This window comes from Rhineura floridana, chromosome 18 (genome assembly GCF_030035675.1).
Source record: "Rhineura floridana isolate rRhiFlo1 chromosome 18, rRhiFlo1.hap2, whole genome shotgun sequence".
Taxonomy (NCBI): Eukaryota; Metazoa; Chordata; class Lepidosauria; order Squamata; family Rhineuridae; genus Rhineura; species Rhineura floridana.
Window position 1 is genome coordinate 3,041,743 of NC_084497.1, and position 22,045 is coordinate 3,063,787.

The 22,045-nt window shown below is 47.5% G+C and overlaps 2 protein-coding genes across 3 annotated transcripts in view; one reads left to right on the forward strand and one right to left on the reverse strand.

Moving 5' to 3' along the window:
- LOC133372536 (scaffold attachment factor B1-like) lies at positions 1 to 20,358 on the reverse strand. The gene is made up of 21 exons (XM_061601297.1): positions 20,006 to 20,358; positions 18,719 to 18,806; positions 17,645 to 17,709; positions 17,347 to 17,544; positions 16,333 to 16,395; positions 13,643 to 13,670; positions 12,204 to 12,729; positions 11,681 to 11,727; positions 10,123 to 10,223; positions 9,334 to 9,483; positions 9,134 to 9,213; positions 7,299 to 7,429; positions 7,086 to 7,177; positions 6,007 to 6,158; positions 5,130 to 5,423; positions 4,719 to 4,856; positions 4,145 to 4,184; positions 2,637 to 2,749; positions 1,592 to 1,701; positions 701 to 752; positions 1 to 440 (listed from the first exon to the last, which is right to left on the reverse strand). The coding sequence occupies exons 1-21, from the start codon at positions 20,213 to 20,215 to the stop codon at positions 314 to 316; spliced, it is 2,805 nt and encodes a 934-aa protein (XP_061457281.1). The 5' UTR covers positions 20,216 to 20,358; the 3' UTR covers positions 1 to 313.
- The window catches only part of LOC133372535 (scaffold attachment factor B1-like), a 31,242-nt gene continuing 29,260 nt past the window's right edge, over positions 20,064 to 22,045 (forward strand). Inside the window, exon 1 of one of the 2 annotated variants that reach the window (XM_061601294.1) lies at positions 20,064 to 22,025. In XM_061601294.1, the coding sequence (XP_061457278.1) occupies positions 21,834 to 22,025 (192 nt within the window). In that variant the 5' untranslated portion in view covers positions 20,064 to 21,833. The remainder of the gene's footprint in view (positions 22,026 to 22,045) is intronic. The other variant, XM_061601296.1, reaches the window with a different exon arrangement.

Sequence of the window (22,045 nt, forward strand, 5' to 3'; positions counted from 1 at the left end):
TAACTGTAAACTTTTTTTTTAATTTCTTTATTTATAGAAAATGGAATGCCTCGTAAAAGAAACATTTTCTTTTCATGAGGAGGGGGGACGGTAAGATTGCGTGTGTGTGCAGGGGGCAGGTGCAGCACGTACAGAAACACGTTACAAAAAAACAAAAGCCGAATAGCTTCTTCTTCACATATTGAGCTATGAAATAAAACAATGCAGGTTAACTTAAAAGTCACAGTCAGTGGTACACTGAGTAGTAGTGTCTGTATTTTCTTCTTGTGTTGCCGTTTTGTACAGTTAATAAAAAAAGAAGAAGCTAAAACATTCAATAGCGGCGGCTGAAACGAGGATCGTTGGGCCGGCTTCCTCTGTCTTGCCCAGAGAAGCCTTCTTGCACCTCCCCGCTGTGCGACGCTTGGCCCTGTGGACCGCTCTGCATGAATCCTCCCCGCCTAGAAAGAGATCACAAAGCAAAGGAGGTCTCAAGGATGAGTGCGCCTTGCATCACAAGCACGCATCTCAAATTACTTTGCAGTGACAGGTTTTCTGACTCCAGTACCACCAGACCTCACAAGACAGATGTAAGGCAACAATTCAGTACGGCAATGCAAAAACCAGTTCATCGTATTAGCAAAGCCACCGCAAACACAGAACAAGGAAAAGCTAACGTGATTTTGAATCCCAGAAGGCAAGGCTGGAAACGGCTTCTTACCGGGACATTCCGCCTCGCCGCATCATGTGGCCACGTCTCCCCCGGCCTCCACCTGGAAGGAACGGGATAATTTTAAGGGCACGCTCTCAATGGAAACTCGAGCTGCTCTGAAGCCATTTATCATGTTTTTCTTCCACAGAACTACAGCCAAAAAGGCAAGGAGGCTCTGGATGCAGAGCGACTGTGAGCCAGTAAACTAGAGGGTCCCTGGGTGTGTGAAAAGGAAACATCACCCCTGCCAAGTAGGGCAGGAAGTATTTTGATATTACCAGATGGGGAACTGAGGCCGAGAAGGGGGCTTGGTCAATTGCACGGGACTGCTGAGTAACAACAAACATGAACGCTACTTTCTTGCACTTCTGCTCAGATCTTGTATTGGATCCTTCTCCATCTCAGTGTGTTCCAAACTTTTCTTACCCGTGGACCACTTGAAAATTGCTGAGGGGCTTAGCAGCTTAATGATTTTTTTTCTGCCTGTGGCAGACATTTGCAACACACTGTGCTAGGTGCTGCGTGCTTTTAAATTGCATTTTTGTCGCTTCTTTTATTTCTCCTGTTGTACTAGTCTGCATTCCACAGAATTCGAATTGTGACACAATGACATACAATACATTAAGAAACCAAAGAAGAAATACAGACTTATAAATGAATCCGAACATTTAATGCGGACATGCCGCAGACAACCGGAATGAAGCTCCGCAGTTTGGGAACCTAACCGATTTCTCTGTTCTACCCTTTGGTTGCACATCTAACAGTGTTAGTCCTATCCAGAGCAGATCCACTGCTTTCAATGGGTCTACTCTGAGCAGAATTTAGTTGCGTCTTTCGTCTTACGCATAGCACCTGGTATAAAGAAGCAGACAACAAGCGGCTGAATTGCAAAAGGGTTACCTCGCCATCGCTCGTGATCCCGTCCCATTGCGCCCCTGTCATTGCTCTGCCAGGAGCGGTCTTGGTGGCCTTCAAACTTTCTGCCATAATCTCCCCAGTCACGTCCATCTCTGATAAAGAAGTGGGAGTTGTTAAGAAAGCGGAGCTTTTGGCCATCTGCAGAAAGGTGATATCCCTCCAAACGCACACCAACCCATTTCAGACTAAGGATGGAAAGACCTGCCCATCTTAGTTCTCTCAAGCTTCTCATTTTTTCCAGTCTTAAAATCAGTTCTCCACATTTCTGCAGCAATTTGCAATTAAAAAATATCCATGAATATTCTCAAGCATTTAAGTGCGAATTTCTCTGAATAAACACATTACTGTTGGCAGTTTTGACTATTGTACAGTTTTGCAAGCCATTTCTCATCATATAATGCATTTCTGCATGTCATTTTCACTCATATACTCGTTTTTAGGCATTTTTGTATACAGGGTGTGGCTGGCAAACGGCATCACTTAAGTGCGACTTCCAAAGAATGGCTGTGTGCTGGCTTTCACATTGTTTCGGAAATTACGAATTTGATACATTCAGCTTGAAATGTGAAATGACTCTAAATTCTTGCCCATCCCTATTTGAGACTAATTTAGCTTTGGCGGCATGTAAGATTCCTGTTATCGACCTCACCCTGCTATATTTCCTAAAAGTTTCTTGGAGGACCCTTGCAGGCAGTGGTTAGAAACAAGACACTGGAACTAGATGGACCCTTGCTCTGACCCGTTAAAGGAGGGCTTGGTAATACGGTGCCCAGGAAGGCCTCAGTGCATATTCCGCCAAAAATCCACTAGGCACGAGAAAATGTTTTGGCGTTCCTGCTCAGTTCCTGTCTGGTCCAACCACGGTGTGGGAACACCAGGCACACAGGCTTTATTTACAGTTAAGCAGTATACAGCTTTTGTTAGAGAAAGCGTTTCTGTGCTCGGAAGGCTTCATTACCCAACCGATCCCAACCAAGATTTAAACACTGATGTGGGGGCTGTCCGGCCTCCGACTGCGTATACTCACCGGGACTGCGGAGGGATTCCCCGCCCCTCACTCATGCGCCTGTCAGACCCATAGCTGCCCCAGCCATCCCGTGAGTGGCGATCTGGTCCGCCATGGCGATCGTCTCCATGATGCTGGAAGAGACAGGAAAGGGCACCATGAGGCTCTTAAGAAGACACCAGGTAAGCGAGGCACAGACTGCAAGCACCGAGCTACGCATGGCTGTTCTCGTTTTCCTCTTTAGAGCGGAGGGGCTGCACATGAGAAGATCTCCCTCTACCATGGGATTCCCACCATAGAGAGAGGGCAGGAGAGTGCCGAAGAGTGGGGCAGATCTCCCAACAAGCGAGTGCTGTGGGATGCCCTCCTCAGGAAGGCCCGCCCAGCCTTAACACTGCAGGTGAGGTGTGGGGAACCATCCGGCTGTTCAGGTGTTGCTGAACTACAGCTCCCGTTGGCCCCAGCCCATGTGGGCAATGGCTAGGGGTGATGGGAGTTATAGTTCAGCAACATCTGGAGGGGCAAAAGGTTCCCCAACCCTGCTGTAGGTTGTATCCACCTACGCTGTACTCAGAGTTAGGCCTACTGAAATTATTAGGCCCAAGATAGTTATGGCCATGCATTCATTCTAAAAGGTCTGCTCTGTGTTGGAATAACACTGGATACAACCCTGAATGCTTCCAGGCTAAAACCAGGCCTGTCTGCAAGGCTAGTGGTTCTGTCTGAGGCCATTTTGAGGTAGTGGCTGTATTTTACTGTGACGCTGGCTTGTTCTTATTTTTGCTCTCTCTCGCTCTGCGCTGCCCTCTTGCTTTTGGCTGTAGTTCAGTGGCAGTGCATGTGCTTTGCAGGCGGAAGTGGCAGGTTTGATCCGTGGCATCTCCAGGCAGGGCTGGGAAAGGAAGACCCCAATCTGAAAACCAGGGGGCAAAACGGAGGGAGACAGACTGGTGGTCTGACTCGGCACAGGGCAGCCTCCATTGATTGTATGGCTTCAAGCAGATTCTTTCCATGATTTTGTGAAATCTACGCCATATTTGCCTCGGTTTTACAGTTCATCTGTAAGACACTTTGAGTCTGTTTTATATGGAAGGCAGGATATACACGTTTAAAATAAATATGTACGTAAATATGCTAGAGCTCCCAAACCCTTTCATGCACATTTGTTTGAAACAGCAGTCCGCTGAGCTTAAACCCAGTGCTGTCAGATTTAAAGCCTCATTTACGCTCAGTTGCAGGTTTGGGGAACCTTTGGCCCTCCAGATTTTATTAAATTATTTAAAATACTTCTGTCCCACTCTTCGGCAACTCAGGGCAGCTCACAAAGAGATCATACAAAACAAAACAAAAAACATTAGAGAAAAAATATATCAAACATAATTATCGGTTTCACCTCCTGAAAGAGAGCCTGATTTTATTTACAGATCGGTCTTTTTAAAAAGGATGCCGTCTTCTCGAACGCTTAGCAAAGCAAAGAGCATTAGCCACGAGAGGTTTTCTGCTACCAAATCCACAACCAAGGGACTCACCGGTCCGTCTCGATCGATCATTCCTCGTGAGCCTTCTCTCCTGGAACAAAGAATAAAATCAGGTAAGAATCTTGTGCTGTTATTTCCTGCTACACACAAAGAAGGTTAAATCAGTACTGATGGTCTCCAGGGAGGGTCCCCCATCTGACATCCTGCAGAGCTACTGTCAGTCAGTGTCGACAACGCTAAGCTAGATGGACCAGTGGTCTGACTCAGTATTCGCAGCTTCCTATACTCTGACAACTTTTTGTCCCCCGTGGACCACTTGAAAATTGCTGAGCGTCTTGGCACACCAGTTAAACATTTTCCTGCCTATGGGAGTCACTGCATGCACTGTGCTTGAGGCTGTTGGATTTCTAATCGTATTCCTATTGCTGCTTCAATTTCTTGTACTGTATTTTGTTGCATAGCAATTTGAATCCCACCAAATTCAAACTGTAAGTGTTCTTCACAGACGGGCCACAGACCACCTGAACGAAGCAGTCCATGGACCCCAGTTTGGGAAGCCCTCTTCTAAATAAATTAAGATCTCCCCGCAACCAGAGGGAAGCCCAAATCAAGTCCACGGGCTCACCTGTCCAGGGAATGGTCTTGGTACCGCCCGCGATCCCTGTGATCGAAGTCGTGGAAACGATCCTGGCGGCTGAAATCCGAGCGATGACGGTCGTCCATTGCCATCCGCTTTGCCTCCGGCCAATACGGTTCGTCTCTCCTGGGGGGGGGGGGGAGGGTTAAAAATGAGGGGACGAGATCTAGGCAGAAGGATATCTGGCCTCTCTGCTTTCTTCTTGGTAGGTCAACACAAGGTAACAAGAAAGACCACCCTGTATGTGCAAACTGCACAATGGGAAGGGTGCTGGAAGCATGGCTTTGTCCCGCAAATCCGAGCGAAGGTTGTCTGGTATTACGTTTGTTCCAAACACACTAAAAACCACGAATGACGACAATACAAAGGTTTGCTCCCGCGAACACGGCCTTCATTTACCTCCCATCCAGGTCGTACGGCCTCCTCAGGGCGACTCGCCGCTCCTGCTCGTAGCGCAGCTGCTCGTGCTGCCGCCGCAGCTCCTCCCGCTCCCGCTGGATGCGCTCCTGCTCCCGCCTCCGCTCGTGCTCGATGTGCATGCGCTCCCGCTCCAGGTGCTCCCGCTCCAGGCGCTCCCGCTCCAGGCGCGACCGTTCAAACTCCAGCTTCTCCCGGGTGACCTCCAGCTTCTCCCTCTCCTCCATCTCCCAGATGGAGCGCATATGTTTCTGTTTGTCCCGACGGATGCGGGGGCTGTTTTAAAGAAGGCAGGTAACGCTTCATTAAGTCCAATGGTGCTGACTCAGAGGGGGAATCTGTTGGGACCAGCCTGCTTCTGAAAGTGGTTTTGTCCCCATCCCTCGTTGGCCCATCTGCTTTACCTCTTATTCTGAGGTTTGCAGCACTTGGGCACAGACCATCAGCAGGCTGTGCGTACTGAGACTCCTTGCAATGTTGGCAGCGGCAGGAAGCTCCCTAGTTATTGGCTGCACTTGATAGGGCTGGTGGGAGTTGCAGTTCGGGAACATCTGGAGGGTGAAAGGTTCCCCACACCTGAGCTATAAGGTCTGAGAACTAAGGTTTCCTGGGGCGGCATGGAGCTGCTCTGTGTGCCACTCTTTTTAGGGAAGCAGAGGACAGCCCTGCTTTCTACCGCTCTGAGAAAACCCAAAATCATTTCAGCACTGATTTGGTCATGAATGGGTCAGACTGTGGCACTTCACCAGTGAATGACAAGCTAAATGACTCTGAGCAAAGCTAAAGGATGGTGGGAGGGGAGCTGAACTTTTATCGAGTACCAGGTGAGCCATTTTGTTCTGGCATGACGGGATCTTACCGGTGTGGCTCCTCACTCAGCCGTCTCTGATCTCTGCTTTTGTTAAAGGACGCAGTCCGTTGCCTCTCTCTGCTCTTCTCTCTGCTCTTCTCTCTGCTCTTCTCTCTGCTCTTCTCTCTGCTCTCCGATTTGCGCTCCTGGCTCTTGACGCTCTGTGTTTAAACACCCGAAATCGTGAATGGTTAATGGAAGAAGTATGGTTTGAAGGGAATCTCATTCTGGCAAGGAAAAAAAAAATCTACAACGCATTCCTTCAATTTGCAAATCAGCCACCCAAAAGAGCCCTTGGATATTTTATACCTGCCAGGGATCCCCTCCCATCAATTGGAACGACTGACCCCCATTTTTTAGAAGGATAGGAGACGCACAGAATGGCCTGCATTTGTTTTTGCTGAATTTCAGAAGGCTAGTAATCTGGCTCAAGAGTATGTTTTCTAAATGCCTAATTTACTGAAACACTGCCCAGTACTATGAGCACCAAAGTAGTTGTCAGCTCTGAGGTAGTGAGTGGCCCACAAAACCAGATCTACAATTACTGTGATGATGATGATGATTGTCTTTATTTATACCCCGCCATCCTTCCAAAACTGGAACTCGTGATGTATCTCCACAAATGTGGAAAGAAATTGGGGTGGAGAGCCTGTCTAAGGGTTGTATACAACGTTAGTCATATTTAGAGCAGAAATTAATAAACACAACTAACTTAAGCCCATTAAGTCCAATCTGTCTACACTGAGTAGAACTTGACTGAATACAACCCTAAGTCTTTGAATCTATGCCACATGGTCTTGCCTAGCCTGGCCAGCGATGGTAGGCAACTGGCATCTGGATATCTCCTTCTCACCTGACAGGGAATTTAAAGAATTAAAGCAAGAGGCCAACAATCATCAGTTAAGATTGTTTCAGACAAGATTGAGTGGCTTCTAATTGAGGGAAGAGAAACCCAGTCGAAACTGCTGACTTTGTCCAAGATTTCCTTTTTGATCACTTGAAGCCTCAAACGTTTCCCACGGAGCTGAACGTTTAATTATTTGGGGTTTTATTGAGCTCTTCAAGGGAAGTGTCACTGTTTCACTTACTCTCTCTTTTGATCTTGTGGTTGTCTTCACACTGATTACAGGTTCGCCTTTCGATTTATCCATTACCACTGTCCTTTCGGTAGCTTTGCTTCCTACACAAAAACAAGGGTGGGCAAATTAAGACATTTCACACAGAACTGAGGGTTTAGGCGTTAATCCTGACAGCGGCCAGTAATTTGCACTCTACCCCCATGAGTGAGCTTACTAGCTTACCCGATTTTGGTGTCTTTGACTGATCGGCAGATCCAGATCTTGGTTCCTCTTTCCCCTTCTCATCCTTTTGTTCTGCCTTCTTGGTGTCTTCTTTCTGGTCAGCCTTCTCGTTCTTTTTTGCACCGGCAGACCTGCAAAACGGTTGCGTTCAGAATGGAGGGAGGGAAAGCTGCTGCAATGTTCTTGTGATTAATTTGGAAGGCCCTTCACAACTTGGATCCAGGATACCTTAAGGACTGCCTGTTCCCTTATATCCCATCTGGATCACCGAGGTCCTTGGGGGGAGTTTCTCTTGGTGCACTCCCACGGCTAGTAACAACAAGAAGTTGTGTGTTCAGCGTAGTGCACCCACGCTTGTGGAACTCCCCTCCCGACCGAAATTAGGCAGGCACCCTCCTTGCTGAACTTTGGGTGCACGGCTGAGATTTTTTCTGTTCCAGCAGGCTTTTTAAGATAAGAGTTCTGTTTTAAGGTAATTTTTATGGTTTTCTTTTCTGCATAGTTTATTTTTGTGTACATTGCTTAGAAATGTTAATGCTTAAGGCGTGTTGGTCAATACTTTTTAAACTGCTCAGGATGGACGTATCAGCAACAGAGTCATTTAGAAACAGGGTGGTTTCTAAGGTCTACGAAGAGAGAAAAATCTCGTGCAAATCATTGGAATGCCCTATTGGGGAAGTTTGCAAGAAAGATGGCTTGTGAGGGAAGGAAGACAACAGAGCAGCTCGGCTCAGAGGGTGAGGATGAACCTGACATATCAGACTAACTTCTGGTTGTGGGTGTCTTGCATTAAACAGTGGGACACCTCTGGACCACGCCACGTCCGCTGACTCTATACTTGACATCACACATGCTGTTAGACGCAGGGTAGGTATGGTGAGGATGGGCCAAAAAGGGATTTGCAAGCAAGGCACCTCGCCAAGCACTATGCATAGAGCCCTGCACAGTCGGGCTCTGAAGTCCCGACAATCAGTCGCTTGTCAGTGCCTGCACAGTGCTCTGTGCGGTGCTCTGAAGCCCTTGACTTCTGCAAGCCATGACAATCAGCTTTTTGTCAGAGCATACATTGAACTGCGTGCACTCCCTTGAAGCCCAACAATAATCTGTCTGGAAATGGGCGACCTAATGCCATAATGACTGACAAGTAGGTAGCCCTGCTCACCTGCCCAACTTGGTGGGCGTAGGAGAAAAATACAGAGATCACCCTCTCCCACTTCTCGCTGTACACCCAAAGCAGCCTCTCAAGTTAGTCTACAAATTTCTGAACATTCACCCCCACGTGCGACATTTCTCCTGGGACTGCGCTATTTCGGAATGAAAGAGGGATCACGTGCCTGAATGGCCACCCAGATCAGTAACTCTCTTGATGGGCAGAGAGAAGACCAAGCTAGATCCCTTCTGTCTAACATGCTAGCTTTTTGACAGTAGGGAGAACGGTGCAAGTTGTGGGAGGGCTGTACCGATGTTCTTTCACCTGGTGGGTAGAAAAGCCACTGTATCTGCACAGTCAGGTGCGTACTGAGGCAGGTGTTCAGAGTGCTGCTTCCTCACTAGAAGGGTGTTTTAGGGACTGTTGCTCAGTGAGTAGAGCATCTGCCTTGCATGGAGAAGGTCCCAGGTTCAGTGCCTAGTGGCACCTCCTGGTAGGGCTAGGAGAGAATCCTGCCTGAAACCCTGGAGAGCTGCTGTCAGTCAGTGTTGATGGTATTGAGCTAGATGGACCCATAGTCTGACTCAGTGTAAGTTAGCTTCCTAGGTGTTTCAAAGTTAAGTGTGCATCTATTCCTTCAAAGAGAAAAGGTATCTTAGAAAAAAAGACATTTAAATAACGTTACCTATCACTGGCTGAAGTTTCAGTCTTCACCTCATTGTCCTTCTTCTCCAAAAGCTTCTTCGTAGCAGGTTCATTTTTTGCCTGAAATGATGCTCAACGTTAGTAAAAAGAAACAGCATTTGGGGAAAGCGTCTCTTGGGGGGCTTTTGTGTTTGCTTGGTTGTTTTTTTAAAGGGGGGGGGAACCAGAACTGCGACTTACTCGTTCAACAGATATTATTTTCCCGTGTAATTCCGTTTTGTGGCAATGGGCAATGCATTTTGTGGCTTCGTCAGCTGTGGACATTGTCACAAAACCGTAACACCGAGCGCCTGGGCTGCGAGCGTTGGTCACCACTTTTGCGCCAACCACCTGGAGGAAAGGAAGCACAGACATTTAGAATAAACTTAGCCAAAGTTTTGCATCAACAGCCCGGTCCGCCTCAGAGAAGAAAAGCCAGCTGGGATATTTGGTACACACCAAACGGACAAGCGGGGTGTCGGAATGTAGTCAAAGGCACAATGGCAAGCAGCCTGCAACAGCATGTTCCAGGGCAACGTGCCTCGTTTCATTCTATCATCTGCACTAGTATAACTTGCGGGTGTGACTCAGTCCAGTTCTAAGTGGCAATTCTTAATAGCTTCTCTTTATGATAATAATGAATGCAAATGGTGAGCGCAGATCTAAATGGGACACCGAGAAACAAGGGGGTGGGCACAGCATGCTCAGGAGTTTGCTAAACTACACAAATCATTTTTTAAAAAGAGGGACCCCCTCCAAAAAACAATCCAATAGGGACTATACGCTCAGTTGCCAGACATCCAAGTCTCAGAAAAGAAAAACAGGAAAATGATGAACGGTAGGGGAATGTAGTACCCTGGAAGAGGACATAGCTGGCTTGGCCCCTGAATAAGGTCTCTCTAGTTACGGAGTAAGGATAGGCTGCACCATCTTATGACAGGTTCTTGTCTATTCATGATAATGCTCCAATGATAACCAACACAGCCTTACTTTTCCATATTTGCTAAAGAGGTTCTTCAAGTCTGTCGCTCGGGTGGTGGAAGCCAGGCCGCTCACCCAGAAGTTCCGACCGGAAGCGGCAGCGCTGCGGCCTAGGTAGAAACAGGAAGGGGGCACCTCAAATCCCGGCATGACAAGGCCACCCTCTCCCCATCTCTGGAAGGGGATGTGGCCCTATGGAAACCAGCCTGGGAGAAGGTGTACGTTACGGCAAATGTCCAATGAATTTGGTGGCAATCGCAGAGGAAGTGCCTGCATGCCAGCCTTGGCAGGCGTACATCCTCACTGAGGAAAGGCCATCGCTCAGTGGTCAGAGCAGCTGCTGTGCAGGCAGAAGGTCCCAGGAGCAGTCCCCGATGGCATCTCCAGTTAAGGCTGGGAGAGACCCCCATGCCTGAAACCCTGGAGAGCTGCTGCCAGTCAGTGTAGACGATGCCAAGTTAGATGGACCAATGGTCCGACTTGACACAAGGCAGCGCCCTACGTTCCTGCTGCAAACGCCGACAAGCTCATTGATTCTTGCCAGCGATTTGCAAAACGCGTCTGCACTCACGCTGTGAACGTCAAAATGGTGGCCTTTGGATGCTCACTGTAACAGGCATGAGTTCTTTATTCAGTGGGACATGCTGCCAAGCCAGTTCCATACGGGACGGAGGCACTGTTACACCAAGCGGCTCCCCGTAACGGAGCCCAGATGTCTCTTGATGCTTAACGTGAGGGAGAAGCGGCTGACCGGAATTACCAAGGGCTGGTTTTCCACTGCTGCTCAGACCTGGATTTCTCGGACTCTGCCAAGTCCGTTTCTCCGGCTTGTCTTTCGGGGCCTTTCTCAGCTCACCCTTTATGAGATGCCTCAACATTGCTGGCAAGGACAGAGGCTCAACAGCTGCAGGGGGCAGGGCCTTAACAGTGGCAGCCTCCCAGAGCCGCACAGCTCTCCTCACTTTCAGCAAGAAACATGCAGCTTATTTATTTAAGAAAGGTTTTGTACAGTCCTACTGACTTGGTTCCTCTCTTTTCCTCAATCTTTCTTGCTGGGCTTATTCGTTAACATTTGTATTGCCGTGATGGATTTTGGGAGCTTCTTAAGAATGAGGATTTTCTTTCAGGGAAGGCAGTACAGTATCAAAAGGTAGTATTTAAAAGTAAATAATATTAAAAGTGTTTAAATTCTGCTTCTTGAGGGAGAATGAGTATACCAAATACATGATTTCTCTATTCTTTTCAGATACTTCATGACAAAGACCAGCTTCTTCCAGAAGGTATTTTAAGGTAGCATTTGGTTTCGATGATGATTTTTTTTGTTTCATTTTCTGTATGGCTTCTTTTTATGCGTACCGCTTAGAAATGCAAATGATTAAAGGGTATATCCATGTCTTTAAGTAACGTAAATAAGCAATACTCAGAGCAGACTCGTTGAAATCATGTCTGTTATTACTAACTGACTTAGCTGGACTTCACCCCATATTTTCCTCTTACTATTATGAAATAATATATTTGCAATAACGAGCCGAGATCAGTCTATGCACAAATATTTAAATAGATATACCTTTCTCCTCTTTCGAAGGCGGTTTTGCATCTCTGCTCTCTTCAGAACTAAAGGACAGAAAAGAAAAAAAAGAAAGAAAAGACAAACCAATCAGGAAAAAAAGAGAAGGCAATCTGACATAAAATATAACGTACATGAGAACTCAATACCTACCAGTTAGTTGTAAAAAATAAAAAAATAAATAAGAAAAGCCAACAATAAAAACATCTTGCTAAGATAAGCAAGCATGGGAAGACAACCTTAAAAGACAGAACATCTGCTATACAATTACAAGGTAAAGACTTAGGAAAAACAACCTCTAAAGGTTGTAATAAAAAGAAATAGAATAATTCTATTTAAAAAAATTAAAGGGAGGGGAACAAAATCTAAAAGATGTTTTTAATAACAATTTCAGCAGTCTTGAAGGCCAATTTGAAGAAAAACACTGACCCTGATCTCTTAAGAGACCCATGAGATTTTTTTAAAAAATTAAAAAATAAATTAAAAGACAGCATCTGGTCTAAAAACGGGAGAAAAAACAAACCTCAGGTTTTGATCACCACCCTCTTGGGCAGAGGACTCTTCCTCACAATTAGCCTTGGCTTCCATCTTCTCGTCATCTTGGCTAACCCCTTGGGAACCTGCGTCCTTCTCCGCAGTTTCCTCACTACTGGCTTCCAGAGTCTGGGCTGCTGTGCTAATCTCACCTCCTCCTCCTCCTCCTCCTCCTCCTCCTCCACTCCTCCTCTCTACCGCTAAAGAGTCAGAGTCCAGGTTAGCTTCCTCTACTGCCTCTTCGCCCGGCTCCCCTTTGGCTACCACTAAATGCTTCGCTTCCTCCTCCTCGCTCCTGGCCGCAGCCCGGCCTGACTGGCTGTCCGTATCTAAAAGATCTTCTCCGTCCGATTGGGCGGCGGCGGCAGCGGCCGGCGCGTCTTCCTCTTCCTCCGCTTCCGTTTTGACCGGCAACGAGATCTTCGCTTCCTGTGCCTGCTCTGCTTCAGAAGCTTCTTCTTTAAGGGGATCAGATTTACAAGTGTCACCCAAAATGTCGAGCATTTTCTCATTTTCTATGGATTTAACAGGAATAGAATGGCACAAGGTTTAATCACCAGGGAAACACAGCAAAGACAAATGCGGAACGGGCATGGCTGCCAGGCTAACACTGAGAGAGAACGGCTAAGGGCTACACAGAGACTGGAAAACCCCTTGGGGATATCACATTCAAATGCCTAAAACTAGCTAGACATGGTTTATCATAGCATGATCATAAGTTATGAAGAAGGGACCCTGTTAGCTTAATGAAAACCTTCTCGCTCATTCTTGACAAGTCTTCAAGAGGTTCGCTCTTCTCAAATTCCAAGAGGCTTAAACGGAAATGAATGAAAGAACACAAAATTCCATTTCAAATTCTGAATTGCTTTCTCTCTCTCTCTTTTGCTTAAAGCAGGGCACTCCATCATGTCAACTGGAATATCTTCTGATGGTGCGTGAACGGGTGAAAGTCCAAGAAAGGAAATCATGTCATGGAATTTCCATGTAGAACCTCTTGTCTTTCGTCTTCTGTTAGGACGTAACTCACTTAAAAACTCTGCATTTCCCTATGATAACTTTAAAACTGCCTTTGCTATTCTCCCTGATCCGACAATCATATATTACAATCTGTTCTACAGGTAGAAATCTTGCGCCTTCAGACGTGATACTAACATTTCTTCTAGTGCATCTGTGAAGCTAAACAGTGATTTTTATTATTATTTTTTTAAAAAAAGAACATTTCAGGTCTAGAAGAAGTACTTTGCTAAGTGACAGGCGTTACATCTCAGAGCTAGGGATAGAGTTAGGTTTCGGACCTGTAAGAGCTTTGGAATGACGTACATTGTCGGCTACACAGCAAAATAAGAACTCAAGTTAGTTTAATTCCTGTGGCCTTTTCCTCCACCTCATTTTAAAAAAATCAGCTACAAGAAATGAATGGAAAAGTACCTGGTTCTGAATGCTGCTCTTCTAGGTCCTGTAGCAAAAAAAAAGAGGGAATTAGATGGTGCAAAAGAGGCGTGAAGTAGTTAAAACGTCATTGTATGCATGTCTACTCATAAGCAAGTCTCACTGAGGTCAACGGGACTTGATGTGTGTGGCATTTCACAGCAGAGGTGGCTAAGAAACTTAGGCTGAATCAAGACAAGGCAGCTAGTGATGATCTGTTGCAGGGAACTTGTGGTCCTCTGGACGTTAGCTCCCATCAGCCCCGGGCAGCGTGGCCAATGGTCAGGAAAGATGGGAGGCACAGCCTGGCAACATCTGGAGAGCCACACTGTTAAGCACCTCTGCTTTACAGTCTGTAAGCTGACAGATCCTAGTCCCAAGAAGCTTAGAATCATGAACACAGGGAAGAGAGGCGGCAAACAGGGATAGAATATGTAATTATTTCAGACTGAGTTGCACTTGGGATGGAGACTAGGGTGTGGAAGGGCCGTAGCACAGAGGAAGAACATCTGATTGCATGCAGAACGTCCCAGGTTCAATTCTGCAGGTACGGCTGGGAGAGAACCCTGCCTCAAATCCTGGAGAGCCACCGACAGTCAGTGTAGACAATCCTGAGGCCGTTCATCTGACTCGGCACAAGGCAGCTTTCTAGGTTCAAAGGCTGTGTGGATGGTACTGCAGCCTAAAACTGCTGCCCCAATATAGAGGAAGCAAATTCAGCACAGCGATGTACTTCAGCTGTAAAAATAAGTATAAAATTCCTGAAGAGCCTAGGTTGTCTCCAACCCTGGTTATAATCACCCAAAAGGGCTGTTTAACAAGGTTGTGTCGATGTTTCTAGGCCTAATGGATGTGAAAACTATATTTATATAAATTGTGTGGGAAATGCCTGTTAAACATCTCTTAATTAAGATTTCCAGTAGTTAAGCAGCAAGGTCTTTGGGGACCTATAGAGGGTTTTGCCCCCTCTACAATTATCAGAGAAAAATATGGGAAAAGATTATAAAATGCAAAAGAAAGGCAAACCTATAAAAATGTGCATGTTTTATGTACACGGTAGAACCCAGCTTTCCTTGATGTAAATTGTGAGGTCCCCTCCCCCTCAAGCGCAGAGTGAAAATACCCTTGGCCACAGCCAATCTGATTGCAGGAGCATAGGCTTCAATCAAATGCTGGGTGTAAGGGAGCATTTGTGAGAGCACTTGTTGAGGAAGCTCGTTCACTGCTGGACGTGCTTTCCATAATATCCAAGGCAGCATCCAATCAAGATTAAAAGACAGCCAAAATTAAATACGTACATCCCCAAACACAGTTCAAAACTCGAAAAAGTAGCAATGGCATAAAAATACTTTAGAATTCTGCAAAACGTTGTCGAAATGCAACCGTGGGGTCAGGTGGGCTTCCACTAGTCGGCTAATCATTTCCTGGAATCTAGAAGGGCCAGCCTGAGACATCGCTTGGATAAAAATCTATTTCCAGGCAGTGAGGTTGGGCTGGAGGCAGGAGTGAAAACTCAGGTCTCTGAAGCAGCAGCAGTGGCTGATTCTGGAGTGTATATTCAATGTATTTCACAAGAGGCTTATTTCCTCCTCTGGCTCTCAAGTGAGGGCTCCAGCAGCGAGGCTCCCAGAGGAGGAGCAGCAGCTGTGGCAAGCCAAACAATCCTCCTCGGCCATTAGCTTCACGCAGGCAGGACAGAAAAATAAAAAAAACTGGATTAAAACGGTTGAGTTGAATCCAGCAAACGGCTACTCGGTTGACCCACTGAAATTAACGAGCCCAAGTTGATCTCAATGGGTCTACTCTCCAGTATGGCTAAAGGTGAATATTTGGTAAACATTAAATAATCTTGAATAATCTGCAGTTAATCTCCAAGCTGAATCAGTGCCTCTTCCAGATAAATTGAGACAAAGGAACTTTTTCTACATAAGCAAAATCCCAATCTGATAGTTTCTGCTACATGACTGTTAACCATTTGACCTGTCAGGTTCCTGTATTCTGACAGTTCACAAACGGTTGCAAGCCGCTAGTCGTAAGAAATATATGGGAATATTTTGGCTCATATTTCGGCAAAGATGGAGAACCTCCAGACGAGAGGCCCAACTTGATCTGCGAAGCCGTTTCCCCCAAACCATGCCCACTTGCTGATGTCACTGGTGACATCAGTGGCTGGGAGGACCGGGTTTAATCCTGCCTTGTCTGTGTGCTCTGTTCCCAGCAGAAGAAATAAAAACACAATTAGAAATCATACAGCTTCTAGCACAGCACATTACAAAGGCCAAAACAGGCAGAAAAAAGCATTAAGGGGTCTGCCAAGACCATCAGCGTTTCTCAAGTGGTCCAAGGGGGAAAGAAAGGTTCTTTTTTGGTTGCAAATTTAATATTTAGTTGTCAGATGTGCACCAGCCTTCAGGAAACATGTGAAGAAGTAAACAGGTAACTTAATTTACGTTGCCTTGATTTAAATCAATCAGCCCCAGCTGCAAAGATTATCACGCACTGAGGTGCTCAATGAAGTTCCTATCCTCACTCGGGAGAGAAAGAGCTAAAGAACTTTTTCCTTTGGCTTGTGCGGGAGTTAATAGGTAGAGCCAATATAAAAACATGGCCTGCTTAAAAAAGAGACAACAAAACTTGGCTTGGGGCTCCAGACTGTGAGTCAATCTCATAGGAAGAGATGGGCACATTACCTTCACTGCAGTTAAACCGGGCAAATCAGTGTCAAGCGGATCATCAAGTTCCTCACCGTTCTCCTGAGAGAACGAAAATATAAATATATGTAAATAAACACATTTCTTGCAGAAGACTGTTAACCTTCATTTCCTGCTGAATCAAACAGGAAATCAGGATCTGAAACACAAACGCCGCTAAGGTGAGTAAGACCTACCAGCCCATGAAGCAATGATGTATTTTATGGAAACGGGTAACAGTTTGTCATCAGGCAGCTTCTCCTACTGTTCAATGCCACAAAATGCTAGTGAACACTCCAACTGCTGAAGTGAAGGCGTCAAGCGCTTGAAGATTGACACACAGGGACGGGAGAGAAAGAAGAGTGTGCCGCTGACAGGTAAGAGGCCTGCTTATGCCCCTTAGAGCCAGGAAACGTAAAGAGAAGAACGGTGGCCAGGCTGGAGTGGATGGGACTGAACCTTCACACATTGGCTTGTATTTAACTAAGTCCTACTCAGAGCAAGCCCACTGAAATGAATGAACCAGAGTCAGTCATGTCTATTAACTGCAAGAGGCGTACTCTAGAGTAGGACTAGCCTTGAATGCCACCCACTGGTTTTAACTAGACACAGGGGTGTCGTTGTCTGGGGATGTGTGTGCAGGAGTTGCAGACCCCTTATTTTTTTTTGGAAGCAGAGCCCAATGTCTCTAGCATTCTACAGATCAATCAGCAAACAAGGGGAGTGTGTTAACTGCTGAGAAGCGTCTTCTGGAAGCTATCATATTCTTCTTGCTGAACTCCCAAAAGACACATCCTTATCCTGTATTCATTGCGCAACAGAACTCTAAACAAAGTAAGAGATTTAAAGCCCATATCATTGTATAATCTTAGAAGGGGGCATGTTGTGAGGGGGAGTGGCGTGATTTGCCAGTACACTACTTACCAGACCGCCCAAATCTTCGGCTGCGTGTCTTCAACGAGTCATAAATAAATGAAAAGTCGAACAGAAGGTGCCACCAAACCAATTACTGACCTCGCTTTCCATCAGCTGCTCAGGAAGTTCTTTCATTTCGGCATCCACGTTATCTTTGTCAGAGTCGAGAAGGTTCTCAGAGCTGTAGTCTTCTCCGCAGTCAACGGTGCTGGTGTTATCTATTTCAGCTTCGTCCAAAACACTAATATCCATCATGTCAATATCCTGCATGTTATCTGAACTTGCTTCAATATCCTCCTGCAATGAGGGAAGGGGGACAACAGGAGATTATCACTGCTAAGCCTTGAAAACAAGGCTTTTAAGGAATGCTAAATCATGCTTCTCTTCCACCCTGTACCTGTCCATCTCTTGAGTTCTCTTCCAACCCGTTATCTTCACCGCCTTCCTCCTCTGGCTTACGCCCTAAAAACCAGTGAACAGATTCAAGAGTAAAGATCATCAGGCAGCTGGCTTCGCTCCTTGCCCCATTTAAGCACCCCTTGAAGAAAACTTTTCATGAAAACAATGTCGAAGGTTGAAAAGCAGGGGTGGCCCTTATAAGTCGAATATGAAGCCCAAAGCTTTGCCCTTGCAGCCCTATCAAATTTTAAACCCTAGGAGGCCAAGTCTGAATCCCCTTACTCAGCCATCAAGCTCGGCAGGTGATCTTGGGTGCCAACCGCTGTCTCTCAGCCTACCCTACCTCACAGGGTTGTTGTGAGGATAAAAAGGGGAGGGGGGAGAACCACGTACGCCACTTTGAACACCCTTGGAAGAAAAAAAGTGGGATATAATTGTAAGAAAGAAACTACAATGTGGTGAAACGTTTGCTTCCAGTTTGCGTGAAAGGGGAAACAATTTTGCGAGTGGGACCCTAAAACTTTTTAGAAAAAATCCACCCAAGTTAAGCTTCGTGGCTGCGTAAGTCAGATAAGTGTCATGTGCAAATTTTAGTCAGCTGTTTATCTTGCTAGAAAAGACAATAATGCTGGGAAAAACAGAAGGGAGTAGAAGAAGAGGAAGGCCAAAGAAGAGATGGATTGATTCCATAAAGGAAGCCACAGACCTAAACTTACAAGATCTGAACAGGGTGGTTCACGACAGATGCTACTGGAGATCACTGATGATTATCTTTAAAGGTACTGTGCAAAAAAAATTTTTTTTAAAAAAAGGACAGGCCCTGCCTTCCCATCTAGCAGACATTGCATAAAAGGAAAGAGATATGTGGAGGGGAAATGGAAGCCAATCAAATTTAGGTGGCTACCCTATTTTACGAATGGTTAGATAAATAAAATCCTTGCGCAGCTGAGCCAGAAATCCAATACGAGTGTGAAATCTGCCCATGCGTTAAAACAAAACAGTTGCTGATAATATAAAAGCAAGTTGAATTTGCAAGCGAGCCGAGAGTTCAAAGCGCATCTATGCTTCGTACCTTTCACTGTCCTTTTGGGAGTTCTCTTGCCAGCGCTTTCTGAAGCCAGTGGAATTTCATCTGGATTCCCTCCTTCTTCCTCAATGGCCTGAATAAGGAATGCCGGTGAGTATTTTAACAAGAGCAAATGTCTCACTTTAAAACCACTTACAAACGTCGGAGAAGCATATTCCCTACAAGGAGGTTCAGTGAAGCCAAGCCTCCTCTGTCCTGCATTCTAGAAAAGATGTATTTGCACTGTCTCTGTGGTGGGGCACCCCTCCTTGCCTCCCTAAATTTCAACTCTCCTCTTACTTCCCAGTTAAACACCTCCTACACCCTCTCCCGGCTCCACCCTGTTTCTCCTTTTCATCTGCCATTCCTCTACCCCCATCTGACCTTCCCCCCCCACAGCACTCCCATGTGCGATCTCCCACACCTCCCTCCAGCTCATTTCTCTCTTCCTTTCCCTGCAGCAACCCCAAATACCCCCTCATCTCATCTACTTCAGCACCATCCAATCCTATCTTTAGGAGCCCCCCAGCCCCCCTCTCTCCCTCCCCGGAAAGCCCCCATCATCATAACGTTCACGCTCTCCCACTTAATCCTATTTTCTACCCCCTCCCCACGTCAACCCCAATGCCCCCCATCTCATCTCTTTCAGAGTAAACCAACCCTCCTCCCTGTATGTCTTAAAAAGAGCCCCCTCCCTACCAGCAAGTTCCATCGTCACATTTCATTCACATCTGATCCCCATCGTCATCACCTCCTCCTTTTTAATCTCCTCCTTCCTCAATCCCCCTTTCCTTCCCGCCCCCTCCCCAATCCTCTCCCCTACATGATCATCACCTTCCCCATCATCATCCCTCTCACCTCTTTCAGGGCCACCCCAAATCCCTCCCCTGCATCATCATAACCTCCTGCACTACTTCAGGGTCACCCAAGTCTTCCTCTCCCCATCTCCCTCCTTTTGATGCCATCAATCCCCCCCTCTTCATCTACTTCAGGGCCACCCAATCCCCCCAACCCCATCATCCTCATCCCCTCCCCCACCCTCCTCCTTCAGGGCCGTCCGATCCCTCCCCACTCCCTCCCCTCCCCTCGATCCCCTCCCCCATCATCCCAATCCCCTCCCCCACCCTCCCCTCCTCCCCCACCCTCCCCTCCTCCCCCACCCTCCTCCCCTCCTCCCCCACCCTCCTCCCCTCCTCCTCCCCTCCTCCAGGGCCGCCCGATCCCTCCTCCCTCCATCCCCTCCCCCCATCATCCCCCCCATCCTCCAGGGCCGCCCGATCCCTCCCCACTCACGCCGCGGAGCCGCTCCAGGAGGACGCTCTTGTTGCCGCCGCTGTCCAGGTTGCGGCGCTTCAGCTCGGCCCGCAGGTCGATGACCCGCAGGTCGCCCAGCCGCCGCGTCGCCTTCGCCCCGCCGCCGAGGGAAGAAGAAGGAGGAAGAAGCGCCTCGTCTCCGCCGGGAGATTCGGCGCCCTCAGCAGCTGCTACTCCCGCGGCTGCCATCGCGACTCAGAGGGAGCGCGGCGGCGTCGCTGCTGTCGCTCTCCTGCAGCGAGAGGCGGCCCGTCCCCGCAGACAAAATGGCGGGAAGGCCCAGCGCCGTATGGACAGAAGACAGCGCCGAGAGAGAGGGAGGAATGGCACTGCGCACGCGCGCCGGACGGGCGACGAGAGAGGGGGAGGAAGGGACGCCGCTCGTTCCTGCCCCTGCCCCCATCGCGTCATAGAGCTGGAAGGAGGAGCGCTCCTAGAGCGGCTTACTGGACTTGGTTTCCGGTTTCTATGTCTTTTCAATGAGCGGCCTGCATGGAGTGTGTGAGACGGTTGACCATAATTTGTGGGATTGTTTGCGACGTAGCGCTGAGAGACACATTTTTATTGATTTGTTGGTTGAACAAACGTGGGTGATGTGGGAGCTCTTCTTAGGGATTTTGCTTTACGGCCTTCTGTGGTTTCTGCCGCTTGACACTTTTTCCGACATTGTGGTTTGGCTGGTCTCTTGTGAACGCTGTGTGTGTTTGTGCAGATGCGGTTCTATTTTGTCGTCAGTAGGTGGCGGTAATAGGGCCTATTTGGCCTTGCTTCGCAATAAAACTCCATTGGAAGAAGTGGCCTGCATATATGTCTCTCTCTGTATACGTGTATATGTCCTAGAGGACAGTATCAGCATCACTGAGCTTCTGCATAGGAAGCCTCTCTGAGCATTCCATCCTCAAAGCTCTACAACTGCCACCTGGGTAGCAGCATTTGTGTGTTAGCAGCTGATGAAGGTGGAAGCCGAAACGTTTTGTTAATCACAGTTGCGTGCATATATATTTTTAGGTGATTAACGGAATCCTTATAGGGATCCAGAGCAAGCTTGGGAGAAGTTCTGTTTGTTGCTTTCAAAACTGTCTGATATAGATATATACATGCATATATACACTTATGTATATATCCATGCAGGAGCCAGAGTGGTGTAGTGGTTAAGCTGTTGGACTAGGTTCGAATCCCCACACAGCCCTGAAGCTCACTGGGTGACCTTGGGCCAGTCACTGCCTCTCAGCCTCAGAGGAAGGCAATGGGAAACCCCCTCTGAATACCGTTTACCATGAAAACCCTATTCGTAGGGTCGTCCTAAATCGGAATCGACTTGAAGGCAGCCCATCATCATCATCATATATGCATAACTGTGATTAGCAAAACAGGTTTTTATTCTACCAAAATGTAGCTGCCTTCATCAGCTGCTAACATACAAATGAGGTTACCAAGGTGGCAGTTATATGTGTGTGTGTGTGTACATATATGTGTGTGCGTATATAACCAATCTATTACAACGGCACGCATATGTATATTAGAAGTGCAAGCTTCCCTGCCTTCCCAATTGCGCATGCGCTAGTCCAAACGCTCCCTCCCGCCCTCGGCCGACGAGGTGCGCATGCGCCGCAGCCGCGCATGCCTCTTAGCCACTCCCTGCGCGCAGAGCTTCGGCCGCCATTTTGTGCGTAGCTAGAGAAGTCGCTCTATCGCGCGCGCGCCGCACAAACTCTTTTAAAAAAACCGACAACTGTCATTTGTTGCCGTTATTTTGTAATTTCGCGGCGGAAAGCCAAGCCAGGGAGACGGGTTTCCTCCTCCTCCGATGGCAGCGGAGAACCAGGCCGGGCTCGCCGGTGAGGCGACGGTTCCCCTCAGCGGCGGCGGCTCGGAGGGGTCCTTGGGGGCGACGCGGCGGCTGAGCGACCTGCGGGTGATAGACCTGCGGGCCGAGCTGAAGCGCCGCAGCCTGGACAGCGGCGGCAACAAGAGCGTCCTCCTCGAGCGGCTCAAGAAGGTAAAAAGAACCGCAGTGGG